The sequence below is a fragment of the Oncorhynchus nerka genome, linkage group LG6 (genome assembly GCF_034236695.1).
Source record: "Oncorhynchus nerka isolate Pitt River linkage group LG6, Oner_Uvic_2.0, whole genome shotgun sequence".
Classification (NCBI taxonomy): domain Eukaryota; kingdom Metazoa; phylum Chordata; class Actinopteri; order Salmoniformes; family Salmonidae; genus Oncorhynchus; species Oncorhynchus nerka.
The window spans coordinates 79,888,147-79,912,207 of NC_088401.1; the positions used below are offsets into that span (position 1 = coordinate 79,888,147).

Genomic DNA, 24,061 nt, shown 5'->3' on the forward strand with positions numbered 1-24,061 from the left:
TAGCTACCCACTGTGGGTGTGGTCTCACGGTGGATATGTCCCGGTTGGTCAGAGCAGTGGCGTTCTTTGACGTAGGCTCCACTGCATTGGCTGTTCGAGCCTGTCACCTTTACACCCAAACTCCCGTCTACCCAACGGGAGCGCCTCTCGGGCTCAGCTGATACAGGGTTTATTAATTGTGCGCGGGTCGATTTATATTGTTGTAAAACAGATTGAACAGGTGAATGGTTAAAATTTTTCACTTATTTGATAGCATATTAAAGTGTCTTTATATTATAAACTTGTCTTGAAATAAGCCTAAATGTGTTTGCTTGTAGTCTTCATCATGATTCAATTGTCCGTGTGACATGATCTCGTCAAACTGTTTTCGAACGAGGGAACTTTAAACAAATACTCAAATTTCTCTGTCAGTTTGTTTCCCAACACCGACGACGCTCCTGCAGTTTGTCATGGCCACGCGCATACGACCGGTGAGTGCGCGGTAGTTTGAAGAACATATCAAGTTCTGAGCTATATACCACATGTTCTGGCTATTTTTTGGTTCTTCTCCTATGTCTCATGCATGTCCGTTTCATTGTATCATAGTCTGTCTTTAATGAATGTTGTCGCTCTATCCGCTACAGAGCAGTAAGAGGTGTGCAGTGATCGGGGGCTCAGGATTCCTGGGTAGACACCTGGTAGAGAAGCTGTTGGGTAAAGGCTACACTGTGTCGGTGTTTGACATCAGACAGAGCTACGAACTACCAGGAGTCACCTTCCACCAGGGAGACCTCTGTGACAAACAGGTGAGTGTCTCTGTCTGTCTGTGAAGGGTCTGTGCACTGAGCTGGTTGGGGCCAGCTATATGACCTTGTTATGGTCTATGGCCTTTGTGCCTCATGTGTACATGTTAGGCCTGTGTTTGTCTGTGTGCGTCCTATGTGTGTCTGCATCTGGGCATCATTGTGTATGTGGCCCTATCCCAGGCTCTCCTAACAGCCCTCCAAGGTGTCTCCCTGGTGTTCCACTGTGCCTCTCCAGCCCCAGCCAGTGATGACAAGGCTCTGTTCCAGAGAGTCAACATCCAGGGGACACACACTGTCCTACAGGCCTGCACTGAGGCTGGAGTACAGGTAGGGGGCAGTATAGGGTTACTATTAAACACATAGGCCTGTCATACAATATGTTACAAAGACAAACTAAATTCAATGAAAGAAATGCTCTGTTAAAATACCTGTACATTCTCCATAATTTAATGTAATTACTGATCAAGTGGATAGATAGTCCCCTATACTGACTAAGTTTAGGTGTGTTTCTGCCTGTGCCATAGAAAGTGGTTCTGACCAGCAGTGCCAGTGTGGTGTTTGAAGGAACAGACATTAAGGATGGGAGAGAAGACCTTCCCTACGCCAAGAAGCCCATCGACTACTACACAGAGACCAAGATAGAACAGGAGAAGGTGAGGACACTACTACACAGAGACCAAGATAGAACAGGAGAAGGTGAGGACACTACTACACAGAGACCAAGATAGAACAGGAGAAGGTGAGGACACTACTACACACAGAGACCAAGATAGAACAGGAGAAGGTGAGGACACTACTACACACAGAGACCAAGATAGAACAGGAGAAGGTGAGGACACTACTACACACAGAACATGAGAAGGTGAGGACACTACTACACACAGAACATGAGAAGGTGAGGACACTACTACACACAGAACAGGAGAAGGTGAGGACACTACTACACACAGAACAGGAGAAGGTGAGGACACTACTACACACAGAACAGGAGAAGGTGAGGACACTACTACACAGAGACCAAGATAGAACAGGAGAAGGTGAGGACACTACTACACAGAGACCAAGATAGAACAGGAGAAGGTGAGGACACTACTACACAGAGACCAAGATAGAACAGGAGAAGGTGAGGACACTACTACACACAGAGACCAAGATAGAACAGGAGAAGGTGAGGACACTACTACACAGAGACCAAGATAGAACAGGAGAAGGTGAGGACACTACTACACAGAGACCAAGATAGAACAGGAGAAGGTGAGGACACTACTACACACAGAACATGAGAAGGTGAGGACACTACTACACACAGAACAGGAGAAGGTGAGGACACTACTACACACAGAACAGGAGAAGGTGAGGACACTACTACACACAGAGACCAAGATAGAACAGGAGAAGGTGAGGACACTACTACACACAGAGACCAAGATAGAACAGGAGAAGGTGAGGACACTACTACACACAGAGACCAAGATAGAACAGGAGAAGGTGAGGACACTACTACACACAGAGACCAAGATAGAACAGGAGAAGGTGAGGACACTACTACACACAGAGACCAAGATAGAACAGGAGAAGGTGAGGACACTACTACACACAGAACATGAGAAGGTGAGGACACTACTACACACAGAACAGGAGAAGGTGAGGACACTACTACACACAGAACAGGAGAAGGTGAGGACACTACTACACACAGAACAGGAGAAGGTGAGGACACTACTACACAGAGACCAAGATAGAACAGGAGAAGGTGAGGACACTACTACACACAGAACATGAGAAGGTGAGGACACTACTACACACAGAACAGGAGAAGGTGAGGACACTACTACACACAGAACAGGAGAAGGTGAGGACACTACTACACACAGAACAGGAGAAGGTGAGGACACTACTACACACAGAGACCAAGATAGAACAGGAGAAGGTGAGGACACTACTACACACAGAGACCAAGATAGAACAGGAGAAGGTGAGGACACTACTACACACAGAGACCAAGATAGAACAGGAGAAGGTGAGGACACTACTACACAGAGACCAAGATAGAACAGGAGAAGGTGAGGACACTACTACTACACAGAGACCAAGATAGAACAGGAGAAGGTGAGGACACTACTACACACAGAACATGAGAAGGTGAGGACACTACTACACACAGAACAGGAGAAGGTGAGGACACTACTACACACAGAACAGGAGAAGGTGAGGACACTACTACACACAGAACAGGAGAAGGTGAGGACACTACTACACACAGAACAGGAGAAGGTGAGGACACTACTACACAGAGACCAAGATAGAACAGGAGAAGGTGAGGACACTACACAGAGACCAAGATAGAACAGGAGAAGGTGAGGACACTACTACACAGAGACCAAGATAGAACAGGAGAAGGTGAGGACACTACTACACAGAGACCAAGATAGAACAGGAGAAGGTGAGGACACTACTACACAGAGACCAAGATAGAACAGGAGAAGGTGAGGACACTACTACACAGAGACCAAGATAGAACAGGAGAAGGTGAGGACACTACTACACACAGAGACCAAGATAGAACAGGAGAAGGTGAGGACACTACTACACAGAGACCAAGATAGAACAGGAGAAGGTGAGGACACTACTACACAGAGACCAAGATAGAACAGGAGAAGGTGAGGACACTACTACACACAGAACATGAGAAGGTGAGGACACTACTACACACAGAACAGGAGAAGGTGAGGACACTACTACACACAGAACAGGAGAAGGTGAGGACACTACTACACACAGAGACCAAGATAGAACAGGAGAAGGTGAGGACACTACTACACAGAGACCAAGATAGAACAGGAGAAGGTGAGGACACTACTACACAGAGACCAAGATAGAACAGGAGAAGGTGAGGACACTACTACACAGAGACCAAGATAGAACAGGAGAAGGTGAGGACACTACTACACACAGAGACCAAGATAGAACAGGAGAAGGTGAGGACACTACTACACACAGAGACCAAGATAGAACAGGAGAAGGTGAGGACACTACTACACACAGAGACCAAGATAGAACAGGAGAAGGTGAGGACACTACTACACACAGAGACCAAGATAGAACAGGAGAAGGTGAGGACACTACTACACACAGAGACCAAGATAGAACAGGAGAAGGTGAGGACACTACTACACACAGAGACCAAGATAGAACAGGAGAAGGTGAGGACACTACTACACACAGAACAGGAGAAGGTGAGGACACTACTACACACAGAACATGAGAAGGTGAGGACACTACTACACACAGAACATGAGAAGGTGAGGACACTACTACACACAGAACAGGAGAAGGTGAGGACACTACTACACACAGAACAGGAGAAGGTGAGGACACTACTACACACAGAACAGGAGAAGGTGAGGACACTACTACACAGAGACCAAGATAGAACAGGAGAAGGTGAGGACACTACTACACAGAGACCAAGATAGAACAGGAGAAGGTGAGGACACTACTACACACAGAACATGAGAAGGTGAGGGCACTACTACACACAGAACAGGAGAAGGTGAGGACACTACTACACACAGAACAGGAGAAGGTGAGGACACTACTACACACAGAGACCAAGATAGAACAGGAGAAGGTGAGGACACTACTACACACAGAGACCAAGATAGAACAGGAGAAGGTGAGGACACTACTACACACAGAGACCAAGATAGAACAGGAGAAGGTGAGGACACTACTACACACAGAGACCAAGATAGAACAGGAGAAGGTGAGGACACTACTACACAGAGACCAAGATAGAACAGGAGAAGGTGAGGACACTACTACTACACAGAGACCAAGATAGAACAGGAGAAGGTGAGGACACTACTACACACAGAACATGAGAAGGTGAGGACACTACTACACACAGAACAGGAGAAGGTGAGGACACTACTACACACAGAACAGGAGAAGGTGAGGACACTACTACACACAGAACAGGAGAAGGTGAGGACACTACTACACACAGAACAGGAGAAGGTGAGGACACTACTACACACAGAACAGGAGAAGGTGAGGACACTACTACACACAGAACAGGAGAAGGTGAGGACACTACTACACACAGAACAGGAGAAGGTGAGGACACTACTACACACAGAACAGGAGAAGGTGAGGACACTACTACACAGAGACCAAGATAGAACAGGAGAAGGTGAGGACACTACTACACAGAGACCAAGATAGAACAGGAGAAGGTGAGGACACTACTACACAGAGACCAAGATAGAACAGGAGAAGGTGAGGACACTACTACACAGAGACCAAGATAGAACAGGAGAAGGTGAGGACACTACTACACAGAGACCAAGATAGAACAGGAGAAGGTGAGGACACTACTACTACACAGAGACCAAGATAGAACAGGAGAAGGTGAGGACACTACTACACACAGAACAGGAGAAGGTGAGGACACTACTACACACAGAACAGGAGAAGGTGAGGACACTACTACACACAGAACAGGAGAAGGTGAGGACACTACTACACACAGAACAAGAGAAGGTGAGGACACTACTACACACAGAACAGGAGAAGGTGAGGACACTACTACACACAGAACAGGAGAAGGTGAGGACACTACTACACACAGAACAGGAGAAGGTGAGGACACTACTACACACAGAACAGGAGAAGGTGAGGACACTACTACACACAGAACAGGAGAAGGGAGCTTGTTTATTTTGTAGAATAGCCTTAACATAGTTATGTTAATGGTACCAGAGCATTGCTAGGGGGGGAGAACTTGTAGAACATTTAGACATTGATGCTGTCCAGACATGTAACAGGCTCCACATTAAAACAATAATATTCTCTTCTATCTCCATCTTGTCTGCCTGGTGTCTCAGCTGGTTCTGAAGGCCTGTGACAAGGAGAAGGGCCTCCTGACAGTGGCCATCCGACCTCACGGTATCTTCGGCCCCCGGGACCCCCAGCTGGTGCCCATCCTGGTCGACACGGCACGCAGGGGCAATATGAAGTTCATCATCGGGTCAGTCTGGAATGTAACATGGACTCTTAACTAGACCAAAGTTAATGTTTTATGGATTTAAAAAATGTAACTAGGCAAGTCGGTTAAGAACAAATTGTTATTTACAATGACTGCCTAGGAACAACAACAACTGCCTTGTTCAGGGGAAGAACGACAGATTTTTACCTTGTCAGCTCGGGGATTCAATTTAGCAACCTTTGGGTTACTGTCCCAACGCTCTAACCACTAGGCTACCTGCAGCCCCATATGACGCTGCCCTTGTTTGACGTTGTCTCTCTCTCTGCCAACTATGTCTTCTGTCTCTGTAGTGATGGTTCTAACCTGGTGGATTTCACCTTCGTGGACAATGTAGTTCATGGACTCATCCTGTCTGCTGAGAGTCTGAGGCCAGAGTCTCCTATCTGTGGCAAGGTAGGAACCATCTCATACAGTAGACCTGCCTGCACTGTACAACTGTGTGATGATGACCAATGGGGTCAACTGTAGTGTGTTTGAAGAAAGATGCCTTTCTCACTCGCAAAATATTTGTTGGGTTCCAACCAATGTTCTCTATAAACTGGGCGCGCAGCTCTCAATCGGACTGCTGCACAGAAGAAACAGCTGTCCTTGCAGGGAAGCACGAGATTGTACTTCACCCACCTTTCTTGCGTTTTCCCCTTTAGTTAACACGGTCAATGTTCCTCTTTACTGTGGGAATTGTTATCGAATCAACACAATATTAGCCGCTTTCAATGCAACATACTATGCAAGACTAACTGTGCAAGAGATTTTCTTGTAGGCAGAGTGCATTGGAGTAGGATTCTATTGCATTGACAGGTACGCGTCAGGGCCGTACTCGACACAGAACGGCGCGCCATAACTAATCAGCACTGCAGTAGGCCTATATGCAAATAGCCATTGCCATATGGATCTGTGATCTTCACTTTTAACTGGACTGTGTTTACAGGATGAGCGGTCACGAGTAGATGCGCTTGTTTTGAGATCAAAGCGAGAGTTGCGTGTAGCCACGTGTGCTATTTGTTAATATCCTTTGCTAGTAAGTTCAGACCCTGTTCTCAATGGGGTCTGACTAGTTAATTTCTAGTCAGCGATGGGGCAGTGGTTGCGTCCTACAAGAGCACAAATGTGCATTTCTAGACATCTTTGAAAAGCGAGTCAGGTAAAGAGCTGTTTTATGTCTTAAAGGGGCAGTGTTGTATTTTGAGACGGTCTTGAATAAGTTAAGTAGCCAATAGGCATAGGGTAGCATAATTTGTCTGATTCTCTGTAGTAATGCAATGGGATTAATGTTTTTTTATTTTGAAGTGGTTTCTTGCATCAAGCAACACATTTTCCGTCACCTCAATGTCTGAAGGACAAGTGGATAAACAGGTTAATGTCAAGCCCTGCATGATTTTTTCAAAAGTCTCATGGAATGTAGCTCTACATTGAACACCACACATTGGCTGCTACTGTAGGCTGAATGATAGGACAGTTATTTCCATGTTAAAATGTTACGGGATGCATTTTCTCCATTGTTTGTGATGGTAGTCCACTCTGGTAGGTCTACATTATGATCAAATAGCCACAGTAGCATACATGGCCACTGTTAACTGTAACTTAAAACAAGTACAGCCTCTGTGTTCACAGTAAACGTGTGTCAGAAGTTGCACAGGATTTCACAACCTTCAGGTTTGCTCTCAGCAGACCTTACATTTGCTCGGTGGTGACATTTTTTTTTTGTTGAGGGAACATTGGTTGTAACAAACGGTGTTCAGAGGTCGGGGACTATTAATGTTCTACCTGCTAAAAGATGATTCTGAGATAATTGGCTTTAAAGTTCCAACCCTCATTGGAAATGTAATCTTCTATTCTTTTGAACTTAACAACACAAATGGGGGTATTTAGAGTAATATGTATTTAGAGTAATATGTATGTGTGTAGAGAACATTAACCAGAACAAGGCCATGTCAATTACTCAATTTCACCAAAAATGCAGATTGAGCCTTTTTATAGTCCCAAGATCCCGATTATAGAGCCTGGAAATACTGTGCAACAAAGTGGTACTTGAAAGGGGTGTGGGTTAAAATGGAGGCGGGAGAGAGCCTGCTACAGCTGACTTAAATGGGACTTAAAAAAGACAAATCGTCAGTTCAAATTAATTTTCCATCTCAGCGGCCATCTTGTTTTGGGGTCAGTGTTATATTTGGGAAGCCCAATTGATCCTAAGTTTGGGCATATAAAGTTTATATGTGAAAACTAGTTTTTATTTATTTACCGGTAACCTTTTTATTTACTAGGCAAGTCATTTTAGAACAAGTTCTTATTTACAATGACGGCCTACACCGGCCAAACCCTAACCCGGACGACGCCGGGCCAGTTGTGTGCCGCCCTATGGGACTCCCAATCACGGCCGGTTGTGTCTGGATTCGAACCAGGGTGTCTGTAGTGACGCCTCTAACACTGAGATGCAGAGCATTAGACCGCTGAACCAGGGTCAGTAGTGACGCCTCTAGTACTGAGATGCAGAGCATTAGACCGCTGAACCAGGGTCTGTAGTGACGCCTCTAGTACTGAGATGCAGAGCATTAGACCGCTGCGCCACTCGGGAGATGCATACTTTCCAATTTCCCCAACTCACTTCCTTGTTTAGCCTACATTAAATCACTTGCGCTGCTTGGACTCTGATATTCACAAATGTGGAGGTTCTAAGGGTTATGCTATACCAGGGATGGGCAAGTTTTTGGGTGAACTCAGTCGGGGTCTCAACTTAATGTTGCGAGTTAGAATTTGGAAATTTGGTTCTACTGCTGTTATGTCAGCTAACATTTTTTTTTTTTTACTTTGCTAAGTTAGTTTAGCGACCAGCTATCTAAACTTTTCATCGTGTTTGAATTACCGACTGGGTTAGTCCCCCATTTGATTAGTCAGTCTGACTCCGATATCATAATACGCAGGCCCACGAGCAACGGCAGGCCCCTCATGAGTTCTGATTTGTCGTGGCCCTACACCTATCAAAGTCGCCCATTCCTGTGCTAGATGTTGATGGACAGAGAGATCAGCCAATAAACTCCCGCTGGATTTTCTTCCCTCTCCATTCAAGTCCTTTTCTGAGGCGCTGTGATACCAGACGGTTCCAAAAGTGAAAAGAGCCAACTGGTGGACAATATTGGGTTCTAACCAGTGAAATGTCTTTCTCTAACTCTGTCAACATTTTTATTTTTTAAACATTTTTTTTACCCCTTTTTCTCCCCAATTTCGTGGTATCCAATTGTTTTAGTAGCTACTATCTTGTCTCATCGCTACAACTCCCGTATGGGCTCGGGAGAGACGAAGGTTGAAAGTCATGCGTCCTCCGATACACAACCCAACCAAGCCGCACTGCTTCTTAACACAGCGCACATCCAACCTGGAAGCCAGCCGCACCAATGTGTCTGAGGAAACAGCGTGCACCTGGCAACCTTGGTTAGTGTGCACTGCGCCCGGCCAGCCATAGGAGTCGCTGGTGCGCGATGAGACAAGGATATCCCTACCGGCCAAACCCTCCCTAACCTTGGCGACGCTAGGTCAATTGTGCATCGCCCCACGTACCTACCGGTCGCGGCCGGTTACGACAGAGCCTGGGCGCGAACCCAGAGTCTCTGGTGGCACAGCTGGCGCTGCAGTACAGCGCCCTTAACCACTGCACCACCCGGGAGGCCAACTCTGTCAACATTTAACATTTTTCTCAATCCGTATTGACTGATCTTTCTCGTCTCCCCCTTCCTCCCTCCAGGCGTACCACATCACTAATGACGAGCCTGTCCGGTTCTGGGACTTCATGTCAGATATTCTAGTAGGTCTGGGCTACGCTGCTCCGCGCTACAACCTTCCCTACACACTAGTCTACGGGCTGGCTCTGCTGCTGTGGCTGCTGTCTCTGTTACTACGCCCCCTAGTGGCCTTCAAACCCACCTTCACCCCCATGAGGGTGGCCCTGGCAGGTAAACACCACTTCTACAGCTGCTCCAGAGCCAAGCAGGACATGGGGTACAAGCCTGTGGTCGGTCTAAAGGATGGAATCAGACGCACGGTGGAGAGCTATCCTCATCTACGACATGGAGCCTGATGACTACCTGCAATATGGTAGCCTGGAAACCAAACTGATATGCTCCGTGTAACAATGGTGAAATGGATCGTATCAGTTTAGATTCCAGGCTAGTGGTACAGAACCTCACTTGAGTCCTAACTTGATCTATGCACATTAATCACTGCTGTCAATGGGAGAAAAACATTTGAAGCTGTGAGTTGTGTACAGTTATCAAGTTAAGATTCAACCCGAAGGGTCGGACTGTTTCATACCCTCACCAGTGTCTTGAGTCTTGTTCTTTAGGTAACAAAAAAGTTTTCTTTTCAAACTCTGATATATTTGTGGGCCCATAATACTAACTGGGGGTATAAGCCTGTGAAATGGGTGCTCTCGCTCTCATGTCTGTGGACTTATGAGGATCTGTGAACTCTCACCTTTCCTAGGACAGTCAGTAACACATGTTTTGCCTGGCTTCAGTACCTCTCTTCACCAATAGAGAGCAGCACACATTTCTTCTCAATGTGGATACACAATCTAACATTGTTTCCAGCACTTCCTCTTGCCATTATTCATGAGCACTCATTTTGATGTACTGTGACTGTTTTCCCTCTACAGCCATCTTGTTTCTAGTCTCTTATACAAATCACAAGCCATCATGCAGTTTGTTCATTTAAATCACAAGCAGTCATGCAGTTCATTTCAAATACAATCTTATGCCTTACATTCCCTTAATCTAAACATTGTACAGTTTATTAAAACGTGAACATAGAATGTGTTTGTATAGGAATTAACATATAATAAAGTTTGTTCACCCTCATTAGAAAATAGAGTTGGCTGTCTGTTTGCATCTATCCACCATAACTCAGGAGGGCGGGGTTCAGGTGTGAGGGCGGGCGGGGGAGAGAGAGGGCAGGGTTTAGGTTGAAATGCCTGACATTCCTTCTAGTATAATGAGCCATGGTAAGACTCACTGCTGCTAGGCTGAGCTGCTTAACTGGTTTAGCCCTCAGAGTGTAGGGGAGAGAGAGGGATGAGGAAAGAGCAAGCAGGTGCAATAGACTTCACAGTTTACACTGACTATGAGCTGAAGTGAAACATTGGCACTAAAACCAAGCAGTTTCCTCATCCTTACACTCTACTACAGTGAACCTGTATGACTGAGTAAATAGACATCCCTCCCATGTCTCCACCCTAATCTATTTGAATAAGACTAAATAAGGGCAGGGTTGTGTACTGTAAACACTATCTGGTGTGGATGTTCATTTTGAGAGTTAATCTATTATGTTGCTATTGACAACTGTGCTTTGGAGCAGATGGTAGATGTTGGAGGACGCAGGTGTTCTGAGAAAGTGTGTCACACACACACACATCTGTGACCTAACACCCTGTTCTGCCTACATCTACACCTCATGGTCCCATGGTTTAACTATTCATAGGTCAGCCGACTGACAGTGTTACCCAGGTCTGTCTTACAAGAGACTGCTATTAACTTAATCACACCTTATCAAGATGAGGCATGTTTTAATGGGGCTACATCATCATTGCCTCTAGTTTGGAAGAGAAATAGAGAGGCTTATTGAACTCGTAACATTACAAAGCAAATCGCAGTCCTGGTGTTTATTTAACACGTAGGCTTTGAAGTGTGACCCAGTTGTTAGAGAATATCTACAGTCACTGTTCTCAGATGTGTTGATGTCTCTTTCTGATGTCTCCCTGTCCAGTAAGCATGAGAGAAACAGTTTTATAGGAGCCTGTGTAACAGTATAACTTTAGACTGTCCCCTCGCCCATACCCGGGCGCGAACCAGGGACCCTCTGCTGACACCCACGAAGCATCGTTACCCATCGCTCCACAAAAGCCGGGGCACTTGCAGAGCAAGGGGAACTACTACTTCAAGGTCTCAGAGCAAGTGACGTCACCGATTGAAACGCTATTTAGCGCGCACCGCTAACTAAGCTAGCCGTTTCACATCCGTTACACCTGTGTGTGTGTCTCTGTGTGTGTGTGTTTGGGTCATGCTCTACACTCCTACTGGCTATGCCAAGTATGTTCCTGCTCACCTGGCTCTCAGGTATGTGTTAAAAGAGAGGGGAATAAGCAGTAAACAAAACTCACTTCTTACCAATCTCACCCCTACACAAACACACACACCCCCTGGGTGGTGGCGTAGCCTCTAGGACTGTCTGAGCTAGTCTGTGTCCACGTCTGTGTCCACGTCCGTATCTGTTCAAACACCTGTCAGCTTGTCACACAGCTAGTCACACGCCCTCTCTCCGTTCACACACAGACCTAGCAATCTTTTACCTATACTTTTGTCCCTCACCTGCTCTCACTCTACCTGTGTGGGATTCTCTACAGTTTGGGAGACTGTGGATACAGTATCCAGTGAAAGTAGGTACTTTTTACTCCTGTTGCTTATTAGGTTATTTTGTGCCATGTTTGTCAGGGCTTAGAATGTGGATTCTCTCTTTCTTGACCCTCTCTTTTTCAATCAGTATAGATCAGGAATATAATCAATCATATCCTTTGCTAATGGTTTAATGTTATGCTAAATCCTCAGACCCTGACAGACATCTACGATGGTTGTCAGGCAGTCTGTTTGTCCTCCCAGAACCATTATTCTCTGTGCCTTGTTTGCCATAATTGCCTGTCATATGAGCCTTTCCATCCTTCTGCTCCCTTACCGTACCTTATCATTTAACGTGTGTGTGTGTGTGTGTGTCTGTGTGTGTGTGTGTGTGTGCTGGTGGTGTGTATCTTGTAAAATGTATCATGTGTGTAGACTGGTGTGTATCATGTATGATCAATACAGTATCTAAGCCTTCAGTCTATTTGATCTGTCCTCACTGGCAGAAGATATTCAGAAAGAGACATTCCACTGCCTCAGGATGTGAATTTACCACTGGGGCGTCATTTACATAGTGAAATTGACAGCACTCCATTTTATTTGACAAAGAGGTCAACTTTGCCTGTCGTTTGATTAGGAAAAATCATAACAGTGTTTTATTACAATTTCCACTTGCTTTCAGTTTCCTGAGGAGAAATGTGAGTGAGCCGTTTGTGTTTGATTAGGGATAAGAGAAAGACACCTGTGAATTGTGTAATATATTTGTAGTTAATTTCTATCAAACCAATCTATCAAGCCACTTCATTGAATATTTAAATAGAATATTTGTGAGAAAAAGCAAGCAGACCAGGTTTTAATTAACATCTCAGACCCTACTTCTAAAACCATACATTGAGGATTTATGTTTGCTCCAGTTTGTGTGTGCAATGCGTGTGTGTGTGTGTGTCCATCTATCTTTGTCTGACAGAGGGTATGTTTGCTCCAGTTTGTGTGTGCGTGCGTGTGTATGTGTGTGTGCGTGTGTATGTGTGTGTGTCCATCTATCTTTGGCTGACAGAGGGAATGTTTGCTCCAGTTTGCGTGTGCATGTGTGTGTATGTGTGTGTGCGTGTGTATGTGTGTGCGTGTGTATGTGTGTGTGCGTGTGTATGTGTGTGTGTGTCCATCTATCTTTGGCTGACAGAGGGAATGTTTGCTCCAGTTTGCGTGTGCATGTGTGTGTATGTGTCTGTGCGTGTGTATGTGTGTGCGTGTGTATGTGTGTGTGCGTGTGTATGTGTGTGTGTCCATCTATCTTTGGCTGACAGAGGGTATGTTTGGTCGTTCGGCAGAAAGTGGTAGGACAGGCTCACCTGCATAATTAAAGGATGACTGTGGAATGTCTATCACATGTTCCTGTTCCTTACAGGAGGAGAGGGAAACTGCCAACCCTGATTTTGACAGAGACTAAACAGTTGTAGAACAAACTAGAGGGGTAGCCCGAATGGCCTGCAACCCAGAGTGTGTCAGTCCAACACCGATACCAATACTGTACACCAAGAGGTCCAATCTTATCAAATATACACAAGGACCAAGTGGGACAGAGACTAGGGCTTGTTTCTGGACCCAACTTCTCTTAATCAAATCCAATTTATTTATATAGCCCTTCTTACATTAGCTGATATCTCAAAGTGCTGTACAGAAACCCAGTCTAAAACCCCAAACAGCAAGCAATGCAGGTGTAGAAGCACGGTGGCTAGGACAAACTCCCTAGAAAGGCCAAAACCTAGGAAGAAACCTAGAGAGGAACCAGGCTATGAGGGGTGGCCAGTCCTCTTCTGGCTGTGCCGGGTGGAGATTATAACAGAACATGGCCAAGATGTTCAAATGTTCATAAATGACCAGCATGGTCAAATAATAATAATCACAGTGGTTGTAGAGGGTCAGCAACTCAGGAGTAAATGTCAGTTGTCTTTTCATAGCCGATCATTCAGAGTATCTCTACCGCTCCTGCTGTCTCTAGAGAGTTGAAAACAGCAGGTCTGGGACAGGAAGCACATCTGGTGAACAGGTCAGGGTTCCATAGCCGCAGGCAGAATAGTTGAAACTGGAGCAGCAGCACGGCCAGGTGGACTGGGGACAACAAGGAGTCATCATGCCAAGTAGTCCTGAGGCATGATCCTATGGCTCAGGTCCTCCGAGAGAGAGAAAGAGAGAATTAGAGAGCGCATACTTAAATTCACACAGGACACCGGATAAGACAGGAGAAATAACTCCAGATATAACAGACTGACCCTAGCCCCCCGACACATAAACTAACCTGTGTCTGTACTGCTGTCTGTGGTACTCAGGGAGCCCGCGGAGGAATCATAGGAACCAGATTGGGAGTCAGCAGAGGAATCGTAGGAACCAGATTGGGAGCCAGCAGAGGAATCATAGGAACCAGATTGGGAGCCAGCAGAGGAATCATAGGAACCAGATTGGGAGCCAGCAGAGGAATCATAGGAACCAGATTGGGAGCCAGCAGAGGAATCATAGGAACCAGATTGGGAGCCAGCAGAGGAATCATAGGAACCAGATTGGGAGCCAGCAGAGGAATCATAGGAACCAGATTGGGAGTCAGCAGAGGAATCATAGGAACCAGATTGGGAGCCAGCAGAGGAATCATAGGAACCAGATTGGGAGCCAGCAGAGGAATCATAGGAACTAGATTGGGAGTCAGCAGAGGAATCATAGGAACCAGATTGGGAGCCAGCAGAGGAATCACCCGACTATGTCAAAAGGTGAGTTGACAGGTTTACTGACTGACTGAGCTGATTTCAGTAGGATGAGCATGTGATAGTGTGTTTCCTGCCATTGTAAGATGTGGTAGTAGGTCCATACCATGGGGACGAGGTGATGGATACCATGTTTATTGCACCATAGTTCCATCCATTCCTGCGGTGTGATCAGTGTGAAGTATGTATCATAATGCTGTTTTCTCTTATTCAGATGGTATGTGTGTGTGTGTGTGTGATTGTTTCATTATGTACATGTGCATTTGTGCATGTGTGTGTGTTTCTGTCTAATGTGTGTGTGTGTGTGTGTGTGTGTGTGTGTGTGTGTGTGTGTGTGTGTGTTTCTGTCTAACGTGTGTACTGTGTGTGTTTCAGAGGGGGACAGAGCATCAGTGTTGAAGACCTCTAAGGTTCGGACCAAGCTGAAGGGAGATGCCAGCTGGATGCAGAGACTCAGTGAACCTCAGTCTGAAACAGAGGAGGAGAAACCATGGTAACGCAGACAGACAGACAGACAGACAGACAGACAGACAGACAGACAGACAGACAGACAGACAGACAGACAGACAGACAGACAGACAGACAGACAGACAGAGAGACAGAGAGACAGAGAGACAGAGAAACAAAGTCATTAGAATGAAGTTAGTCACATTAGTCTGGTTTATCAGACAGATCTCTCTACGTGGTATCAGTTAACACTAGGGATGAGGTTCCACTCATATCCTATTCAATGTCTCTCCCCACTCTAATGCCCTCTTTCTCTCTCCTATCCTCTCTCTCTCTCTCTCTCTCTCTCTCTCTCTCCTATCCCCTCTCTCTCTCTCTCTCTCTCTCTCTCATACCCTCTCTCCTACCACCTCTCGCTCTCTCTCTCTCTCTCTCTCTCTCTCTCTCCTACCACCTCTCTCTCTCTCTCTCTCTCTCTCTCCTACCACCTCTCGCTCTCTCTCTCTCTCTCCTACCACCTCTCGCTCTCTCTCTCTCTCTCTCTCCTACCACCTCTCGCTCTCCCTCTCTCTCTCTCCTACCCTCTCTCTTTCTCTTTCGCTCTCTCTCCATCTCCCTCTCTCCTACCCCCTCTCTCTCCCTCTCGCTCTCCCTATCTCCTCCTCCCTCTCTCCCCCTCTCTCCCTCTCCCTCTCTCCTACCCCCTCTCTCTCTCCCTATCTGAACAGGATGGCAGAAGTTAAAGTGAATCGACTGAATGGAGCCCCTATAGACACCAGCCCAATAGCCTCTCCCACATCCAAGACCCCTCCCTCCCCCACCAGACCTGCAGAAAATGGGTAAACACTGACACCCACCTCAACACTACACACCCACCTCAACAATACACACCCACCTCAACACTACACACCCACCTCAACAATACACACTGACACCCACCTCAACACTACACACTGACTCCCACCTCAACACTACACACCCACCTCAACAATACACACTGACACCCACCTCAACACTACACACTGACTCCCACCTCAACACTACATACTGACACTCACCTCAACACTACACACTGACACCCACCTCAATACTACACACCCACCTCAACAATACACACTGACACCCACCTCAACACTACATACTGACACCCACCTCAACACTACACACCCACCTCAACACTACACACTGACACCCACCTCAACATTACACACCCACCTCAACACTACACCCTGACACCCACCTCAACATTACACACCCACCTCAACACTACACACCCACCTCAACACTACACACCCACCTCAACACTACACACTGACACCCACCTCAACACTACAACCCCACCTCAACACTACACACCCAACTCAACACTACACACTGACACCCACCTCAACACTACACACCCACCTCAACACTACATACTGACACCCACCTCAACATTACACACCCACCTCAACACTACAACCCCACCTCAACACTACACACCCAACTCAACACTACACCCTGACACCCACCTCAACACTACACACCCACCTCAACACTACACACCCACCTCAACACTACACACTGACACCCACCTCAACACTACACACTGACTCCCACCTCAACACTACACACTGACACCCACCTCAACACTACACACTGACACCCACCTCAACACTACACACGGACTCCCACCTCAACACTACACACTGACACCCACCTCAACACTACACACTGACTCCCACCTCAACACTACACACTGACACCCACCTCAACACTACACACTGACACCCACCTCAACACTACACACGGACTCCCACCTCAACACTACACACTAACTCCCACCTCAACACAAACCACAAAACATGTTCTTCATCATAAACTGCCCACAAACTTCTGGTTCCTAAATAAAGAGCACCATCTCCAGGATCAGGTAAAACAGACCTCCACCATTGCATCACTTGATCAACTGCTTATTCAATGTAATTCATTCATTAATTGTGAATAATCCAAAAGGTGAATAATCGTATATATTTTTTCAGAGGGGTTTTTACCGAGACAGACACCAAGCCTGCTGCCAACTCATCTACATCCAATGGCTTCAGGTAAATAAAGTACTGTCACAGCTCTACTGGCAGCAATAATGTCACAGCTCTACTGACAGCAGTAATGTCACAGCTCTACTGGCAGCAGTATTGTCACAGCTCTACTGGCAGTAGTAATGTCAGAGCTCTACTGGCAGCAGTAATGTCAGAGGTCTACTGACAGCAGTAATGTCACAGCTCTACTGGCAGCAGTAATGTCACAGCTCTACTGGCAGCAGTAATATCACAGCTCTACTGGCAGCAGTAATGTCACAGCTCTACTGGCAGCAATAATGTCACAGCTCTACTGACAGCAGTAATGTCACAGCTCTACTGGCAGCAGTAATGTCACAGCTCTACTGGCAGCAGTAATGTCACAGCTCTACTGACAGCAGTAATGTCAGCAGTAATGTCTCAACAGCAGTAATGTCACAACTCTACTGGCAGCAGTATTGTCACAGCTCTACTGGCAGTAGTAATGTCAGAGCTCTACTGGCAGCAGTAATGTCAGAGGTCTACTGGCAGCAGTAATGTCACAGCTCTACTGGCAGCAGTAATGTCAGAGGTCTACTGACAGTAGTAATGTCACAGCTCTACTGGCAGCAGTAATGTCACAGCTCTACTGGCAGCAGTAATGTCAGAGGTCTACTGGCAGCAGTAATGTCACAGCTCTACTGGCAGCAGTAATGTCACAGCTCTACTGGACAGCAGTAATGTCACAGCTCTACTGGCAGCAGTAATGTCAGAGGTCTACTGGCAGCAGTAATGTCACAGCTCTACTGGCAGCAGTAATGTCAGAGGTCTACTGACAGCAGTAATGTCAGAGGTCTACTGGCAGCAGTAATGTCAGAGGTCTACTGGCAGCAGTAATGTCAGAGGTCTACTGACAGTAGTAATGTCACAGCTCTACTGGCAGCAGTAATGTCAGAGGTCTACTGGCAGCAGTAATGTCACAGCTCTACTGGCAGCAGTAATGTCAGAGGTCTACTGGCAGCAGTAATGTCACAGCTCTACTGGCAGCAGTAATGTCACAGCTCTACTGACAGCAGTAATGTCACAGCTCTACTGGCAGCAGTAATGTCAGAGGTCTACTGGCAGCAGGGACTCTATTAAGTAGAGTAGAGTCTATTCTGTGTACTCAGTCTATAATTTAGACAGCCAGCAGTGTAATCAGTCTATGATTTAGACAGCCAGCAGTGTAATCAGTCTATCATTTAGACAGCCAGCAGTGTACTCAGTCTATCATTTAGACAGCCAGCACTCTTTCTTTCTCTCTCTCTTTCTCTCTTTCACTCGTTCACTCTTTCTCTCTCTCTTTCTCTCTCTCACTCTTTATTTCTTTCTCTCTTTCACTCTTTATTTCTTTCTTTCTTTCTTTCTTTCTCGCTCTCTCCCTTTCTTTCTTTCTTTCTTTCATTCTCTCTTTCTTTCTTTCTTTCTTTCTTTCTTTCTTTCTTTCTTTCTTTCTTTCATTCTCTCTTTCTTTCTTTCTTTCTTTCTTTCTTTCTTTCTTTCTTTCTTTCTTTCTCGCTCTCTCCCTTTCTTTCTTTCTTTCTTTCTTTCTTTCTTTCTTTCTTTCTTTCTTTCTTTCTTTCTTTCTTTCTTTCTTTCTTTCTTTCTTTCTTTCTTTCTTTCTTTCTCGCTCTCTCCCTTTCTGTTTTTCTTTCTTTCTTTCTTTCTTTCTTTCTTTCTTTCTTTCTTTCTTTCTTTCTTTCTTTCTTTCTTTCTTTCTTTCTTTCTTTCTTTCTTTCTCTTTCTCTCTTTCACTCTTTCTTTCTCTCTTTCACTCTTTCACTCTCTCCATCTCTTTCACTCTCTCCATCTCTTTCACTCTCTCCATCTCTTTTTCTCTCTCCATCTCTCTATTCCTCTGTTTGTGTCTTATCACCTGTTCTCCTGTTCACCTGACAGTTGTACTGACAAACCACCAGAAACCTCCCTGACCACAGATGTTACATCTTTTGTGGCTAAAAGGTAATTGATGTCTGTCAAAGAACCGTCTTGACTTGTTTTGTCCCGTATGGAAAATGATGATGTTGTTTGAAAGGAAAGGCTTGACGGGAGATGTTTAGTTTTTCTGACATGTTGTTTTTCTTGTGTGTCTAAAGGGTGGTGATCACAGACAATGATGACTCTGTCTTCACCGAGACTCCCTCTGTCCCCAAAGAACCAGCTGCACTATCTGTGAAAGGCGTCCCTCCTGTATCTGTGAAAGACGTCTCTCCTGTATCTGTGAAAGGCGTCCCTCCTGTATCTGTGAAAGGCGTCCCTCCTGTATCTGTGAAAGGCGTCCCTCCTGTATCTGTGAAAGACGTCTCTCCTGTATCTGTGAAAGACTTCCCTCCTGTATCTGTGAAAGACGTATCTCCTGTTTGTGTGAAAGACGTCTCTCCTGTATCTGTGAAAGATGTCTCTCCTGTATCTGTGAAAGATGTCTCTCCTGTATCTGTGAAAGATGTCCCTTCTGTATCTGTGGAGGACATCCATGTATGTGTGAAAGACGTCCTCATGCCAACCCCTGTCATAGTTGACACCCCAGCAGTGATTGACCCTTATGAGGGCATGAAGCCAGGGCGTACCAAAGTGGCCACTGAGCTGTCCCCAGAGAGTAGTGTCCTGTTGAAAGTAGTCTCCCCAGTGTCCCCTGTCCCATACAAACCAGTGAAGACAGATCCTGCCCCAGTGGACACTCTGACAGCCCTGTCTGACACACTCATCTCCTTCGACACAGGTTCATCCAGGTACAGTATTGATTCATTACTGTATATATTCATTTGAATAAGTATAGATAGAAACATTTGGACGTATTGACCAAACAATGATCATGTATATTGCACCACAGTGTGTGTAGTGTTGAGACCAGAACATTTTATTTACATTATGGGTAGGGCTCTGGGTGAGACTATTAAAGTTGGTCCAACCCATTGTCTTTAGAAAACCTCCATTAGTCAGTTGTACAGTTTGAACCGGGGCGGAAGGGTAGCTAGTGGTTAGAGCGTTGGACTAGTAACCGGAAGGTTGCGAGTTCAAACCCCCGAGCTGACAAGGTACAAATCTGTCGTTCTGCCCCTGAACAGGCAGTTAACCCACTGTTCCTAGGCAGTCATTGAAAATAAGAATTTGTTCTTAACTGACTTGCCTGGTTAAATAAAGGTAAAAAATAAAATAAAATAAAAGATAGCTGTAGTCCAATAACACAAAGTGTATCTCCCATCCCCCATAGCTCCAGAGTCCCTGACCCAGTAGGGACAGAGCCAGCAGAGCCAGAGGACAGGTAGGAAACCACAGAGACACACTTCCTCATTCACGCCATAGTGGGTGATATGAAACCGGTTACAGTAGGTTACTAACGACGTGTATTCATTAGGGCACACCGTAACAAAATGTTTTGCAATGAAAACTAGTGTTTATTGGACACCTTCAGGTTAGTCCCTCCCTGTTTCAGGCGTTTGCTTCCGTTTGGTGTCTAGTGAATACACCCATGGTGTCAACGGTCATTCTATACTTCTATACTGAGTGAACAAAACATTAGGAACACCTTCCTAATAATGAGTTGCACCCCCCTCAGAACAGCCTCAATTCATTGGGGCTATGGACAATACAAGGTGTTGAAAGCGTTCCACAAGGATGCTGCCCCATGCTGACTCCAATGCTTCCCACAGTTGTGTCAAGTTGGCTGGATGTCCTTTGGGCAGTGGACCATTCTTGAATCACGTGTGAAACTGTTAAGTATGGAAAAACCCAGCAGCGTTGCAGTACTCGACACAAACTGGTGGAACCTGGCACTTACTACCATACTCCGTTCAAAGGCTTTTAAATATTGTGTCTTGCCCATTCTCCCTCAATGGTACATACACACAATTCATGTCTCAATTGTCTGAAGACTTAAAAATCCTTCTTTAACCTGTCTCCTCTTCATCTACACTGATTGAAGTGGATTTAACAAGTGACATCAATAAGGGATCATAGCTTTCAGCTGGATGCACCTGGTCAGTCTGTCATGGAAAGAGCAGGTGTTCTTAATGTTTTGTATACTCAGTGAATATTAAAACACAATCCTGCTGGTGAAGTACCTTAAATAGAACCAAAAGAGGAAGTGATCAAACAACTTTTGATACAGAATTAAATGTGGTTTTACACAGGTGTTGTGCAGTGTGTGCATGATGGATAGCCAGGTGCTGCTGTAATAGCCTGTTATCTGCTACTATAATAGTATGTTCGCTGCTGCTATAACAGTCTGTTAGCTGCTGCTATAATAGTCTGTTAGTTGCTGCTATAATAGTCTGTTAGTTGCTGCTATAACAGTCTGTTAGTTGCTGCTATAATAGTCTGTTAGTTGCTGCTATAATAGTCTGTTAGTTGCTGCTATAACAGTCTGTTAGTTGCTGCTATAATAGCCTGTTATCTGCTGCTATAACAGTCTGTTAGTTGCTGCTATAACAGTCTGTTAGCTGTTATAATAGTCTGTTAGTTGCTGCTATAATAGCCTGTTATCTGCTACTATAATAGTCTGTTAGTTGCTGCTATAACAGTCTGTTAGTTGCTGCTATAATAGTCTGTTAGTTGCTGCTATAACAGTCTGTTAGCTGCTGCTATAATAGTCTGTTAGCTGCTGCTATAACAGTCTGTTAGCTGTTATAATAGTCTGTTAGTTGCTGCTATAATAGTCTGTTAGCTGTTATAATAGTCTGTTAGTTGCTTCTATAACAGTCTGTTAGCTGTTGCTATAATAGTCTGTTAGCTGTTATAATAGTCTGTTAGTTGCTTCTATAACAGTCTGTTAGCTGCTGCTATAATAGTCTGTTAGTTGCTGCTATAATAGTCTGTTAGCTGCTGTTATAATAGTATGTTAGCTGCTGTTATAACAGTCTGTTAGTTGCTGCTATAATAGTCTGTTAGCTGCTGTTATAATAGTCTGTTAGTTGCTGCTATAATAGTCTGTTAGCTGCTGTTATAATAGTCTGTTAGTTGCTGTTATAATAGTCTGTTAGCTGTTATAACAGTCTGTTAGTTGCTTCTATAACAGTCTGTTAGCTGCTGCTATAATAGTCTGTTAGCTGCTGTTATAATAGTCTGTTAGTTGCTGCTATAATAGTCTGTTAGCTGTTATAACAGTCTGTTAGCTGCTGCTATAATAGTCTGTTAGCTGCTGTTATAATAGCCTGTTATCTGCTACTATAACAGTCTGTTAGTTGCTGCTATAATAGTCTGTTAGCTGTTGCTATAACAGTCTGTTAGTTGCTGCTATAATAGTCTGTTAGTTGCTGCTATAATAGTCTGTTAGTTGCTTCTATAACAGTCTGTTAGTTGCTGCTATAACAGTCTGTTAGCTGCTGCTATAATAGCCTGTTATCTGCTACTATAACAGTCTGTTAGTTGCTGCTATAATAGTCTGTTAGCTGTTGCTATAACAGTCTGTTAGTTGCTGCTATAATAGTCTGTTAGTTGCTGCTATAATAGTCTGTTAGCTGTTGCTATAACAGTCTGTTAGCTGCTGCTATAATAGTCTGTTAGCTGTTGCTATAACAGTCTGTTAGTTGCTGCTATAATAGTCTGTTAGCTGCTGTTATAATAGTCTGTTAGCTGCTGTTATAATAGTCTGTTAGCTGCTGCTATAACAGTCAGTTAGATGTAAACCGTTGTGCTCTTCTATTCAAGTCCTCTCTGTCTTGTCTGCAGATTGCATGGTGAGCCAATCCCTCAGCTCATAGTTGATGATCTCCTCTCTCTCACCAATGGGTTTGTTCCAACATAAAAAAATAAAAAAATCTTTACAATTTTTTAAATTTAATACGACAATGTATCATGTCACACTATAAGCCTTGTAATTATATTTCGACTCTCCTCTCTTCTGTGTAGTCTAGAAGAGGAGTTGGTAAAGCCCATCCCTCCCAGCCCAGGATCTAGGAGTCAGGAGCTTCTCAGTGGATCAGACAGGTGGGAAGAGAGGAGACCCCTTATATAAGACACTAATTCATTCCTCCATACATCACAGTGCAACTGTGTCTCTGGTTCTGATGGACCAGGGGTTAGGAGGCAACTTACTGACCAACTGTGTCTGTAGTTCTGATAGGCCAGTGGTTAGGGGGAAACTTACTGACCAACTGTGTCTGTAGTTCTGATAGGCCAGTGGTTAGGGGGGAACTTACTGACCAACTGTGTCTCTGGTTGTCTCTCCCTCATGCTCAGTCTCTCCCCCAGCCTCTAACCTCTACACTCTCCCCATAGCCTCTACCCTCTCCAGCTAGCCTCTACCCTCTCCAACCTAGCCTCTATCCTCTCCAACCTAGCCTCTATCCTCTCCAGCTAGCCTCTACCCTCTCCAGCTAGCCTCTACCCTCTCCAGCTAGCCTCTACCCTCTCCCGTCAGCCTCTACCCTCTCCCGCCAGCCTCTACCCTCTCCAGCTAGCCTCTACCCTCTCCCGCCAGCCTCTACCCTCTCCCGCCAGCCTCTACCCTCTCCCGCCAGCCTCTACCCTCTCCAGCTAGCCTCTTACCTCGACTACCTGTCACTACTAAATCTACTGCTACCTGTCACTACTAAATCTACTACTACTATTACCTGTCACTACTAAATCTACT

The 24,061-nt window shown here is 45.3% G+C and overlaps 2 protein-coding genes across 4 annotated transcripts in view; both read left to right on the forward strand.

Moving 5' to 3' along the window:
* The first annotated feature begins 98 nt into the window (after nt 1-98).
* On the forward strand, nt 99-10,690 carry LOC115130984 (sterol-4-alpha-carboxylate 3-dehydrogenase, decarboxylating-like). 2 transcript variants are annotated; one of them, XM_029662598.2, is made up of 8 exons: nt 99-220; nt 412-470; nt 624-785; nt 966-1,112; nt 1,310-1,438; nt 5,675-5,817; nt 6,126-6,228; nt 9,572-10,690. In XM_029662598.2, exons 2-8 carry the CDS (start codon nt 450-452, stop codon nt 9,902-9,904), a joined length of 1,038 nt encoding a protein of 345 aa, XP_029518458.1. In that variant the 5' UTR covers nt 99-220; nt 412-449; the 3' UTR covers nt 9,905-10,690. The 2 variants fall into 2 exon arrangements, with proteins under 2 accessions (XP_029518458.1, XP_029518459.1); XM_029662599.2 differs by lacking the exon at nt 99-220 and having other exon boundaries at nt 227-470.
* Nucleotides 10,691-12,024: 1,334 nt separating this feature from the next.
* LOC115130083 (mucin-2-like) overlaps nt 12,025-24,061 on the forward strand; it is a 32,150-nt gene continuing 20,113 nt past the window's right edge. The window contains exons 1-10 of one of the 2 annotated variants that reach the window (XM_065019919.1): nt 12,025-12,256; nt 14,543-14,974; nt 15,344-15,461; nt 16,144-16,254; nt 17,437-17,499; nt 19,390-19,452; nt 19,587-20,219; nt 20,702-20,752; nt 23,158-23,217; nt 23,338-23,415. In XM_065019919.1, coding sequence (XP_064875991.1) covers nt 14,965-14,974; nt 15,344-15,461; nt 16,144-16,254; nt 17,437-17,499; nt 19,390-19,452; nt 19,587-20,219; nt 20,702-20,752; nt 23,158-23,217; nt 23,338-23,415 — 1,187 coding nt within the window. In that variant the 5' untranslated portion in view covers nt 12,025-12,256; nt 14,543-14,964. The remainder of the gene's footprint in view (nt 12,257-14,542; nt 14,975-15,343; nt 15,462-16,143; nt 16,255-17,436; nt 17,500-19,389; nt 19,453-19,586; nt 20,220-20,701; nt 20,753-23,157; nt 23,218-23,337; nt 23,416-24,061) is intronic. The other variant, XM_065019920.1, reaches the window with a different exon arrangement.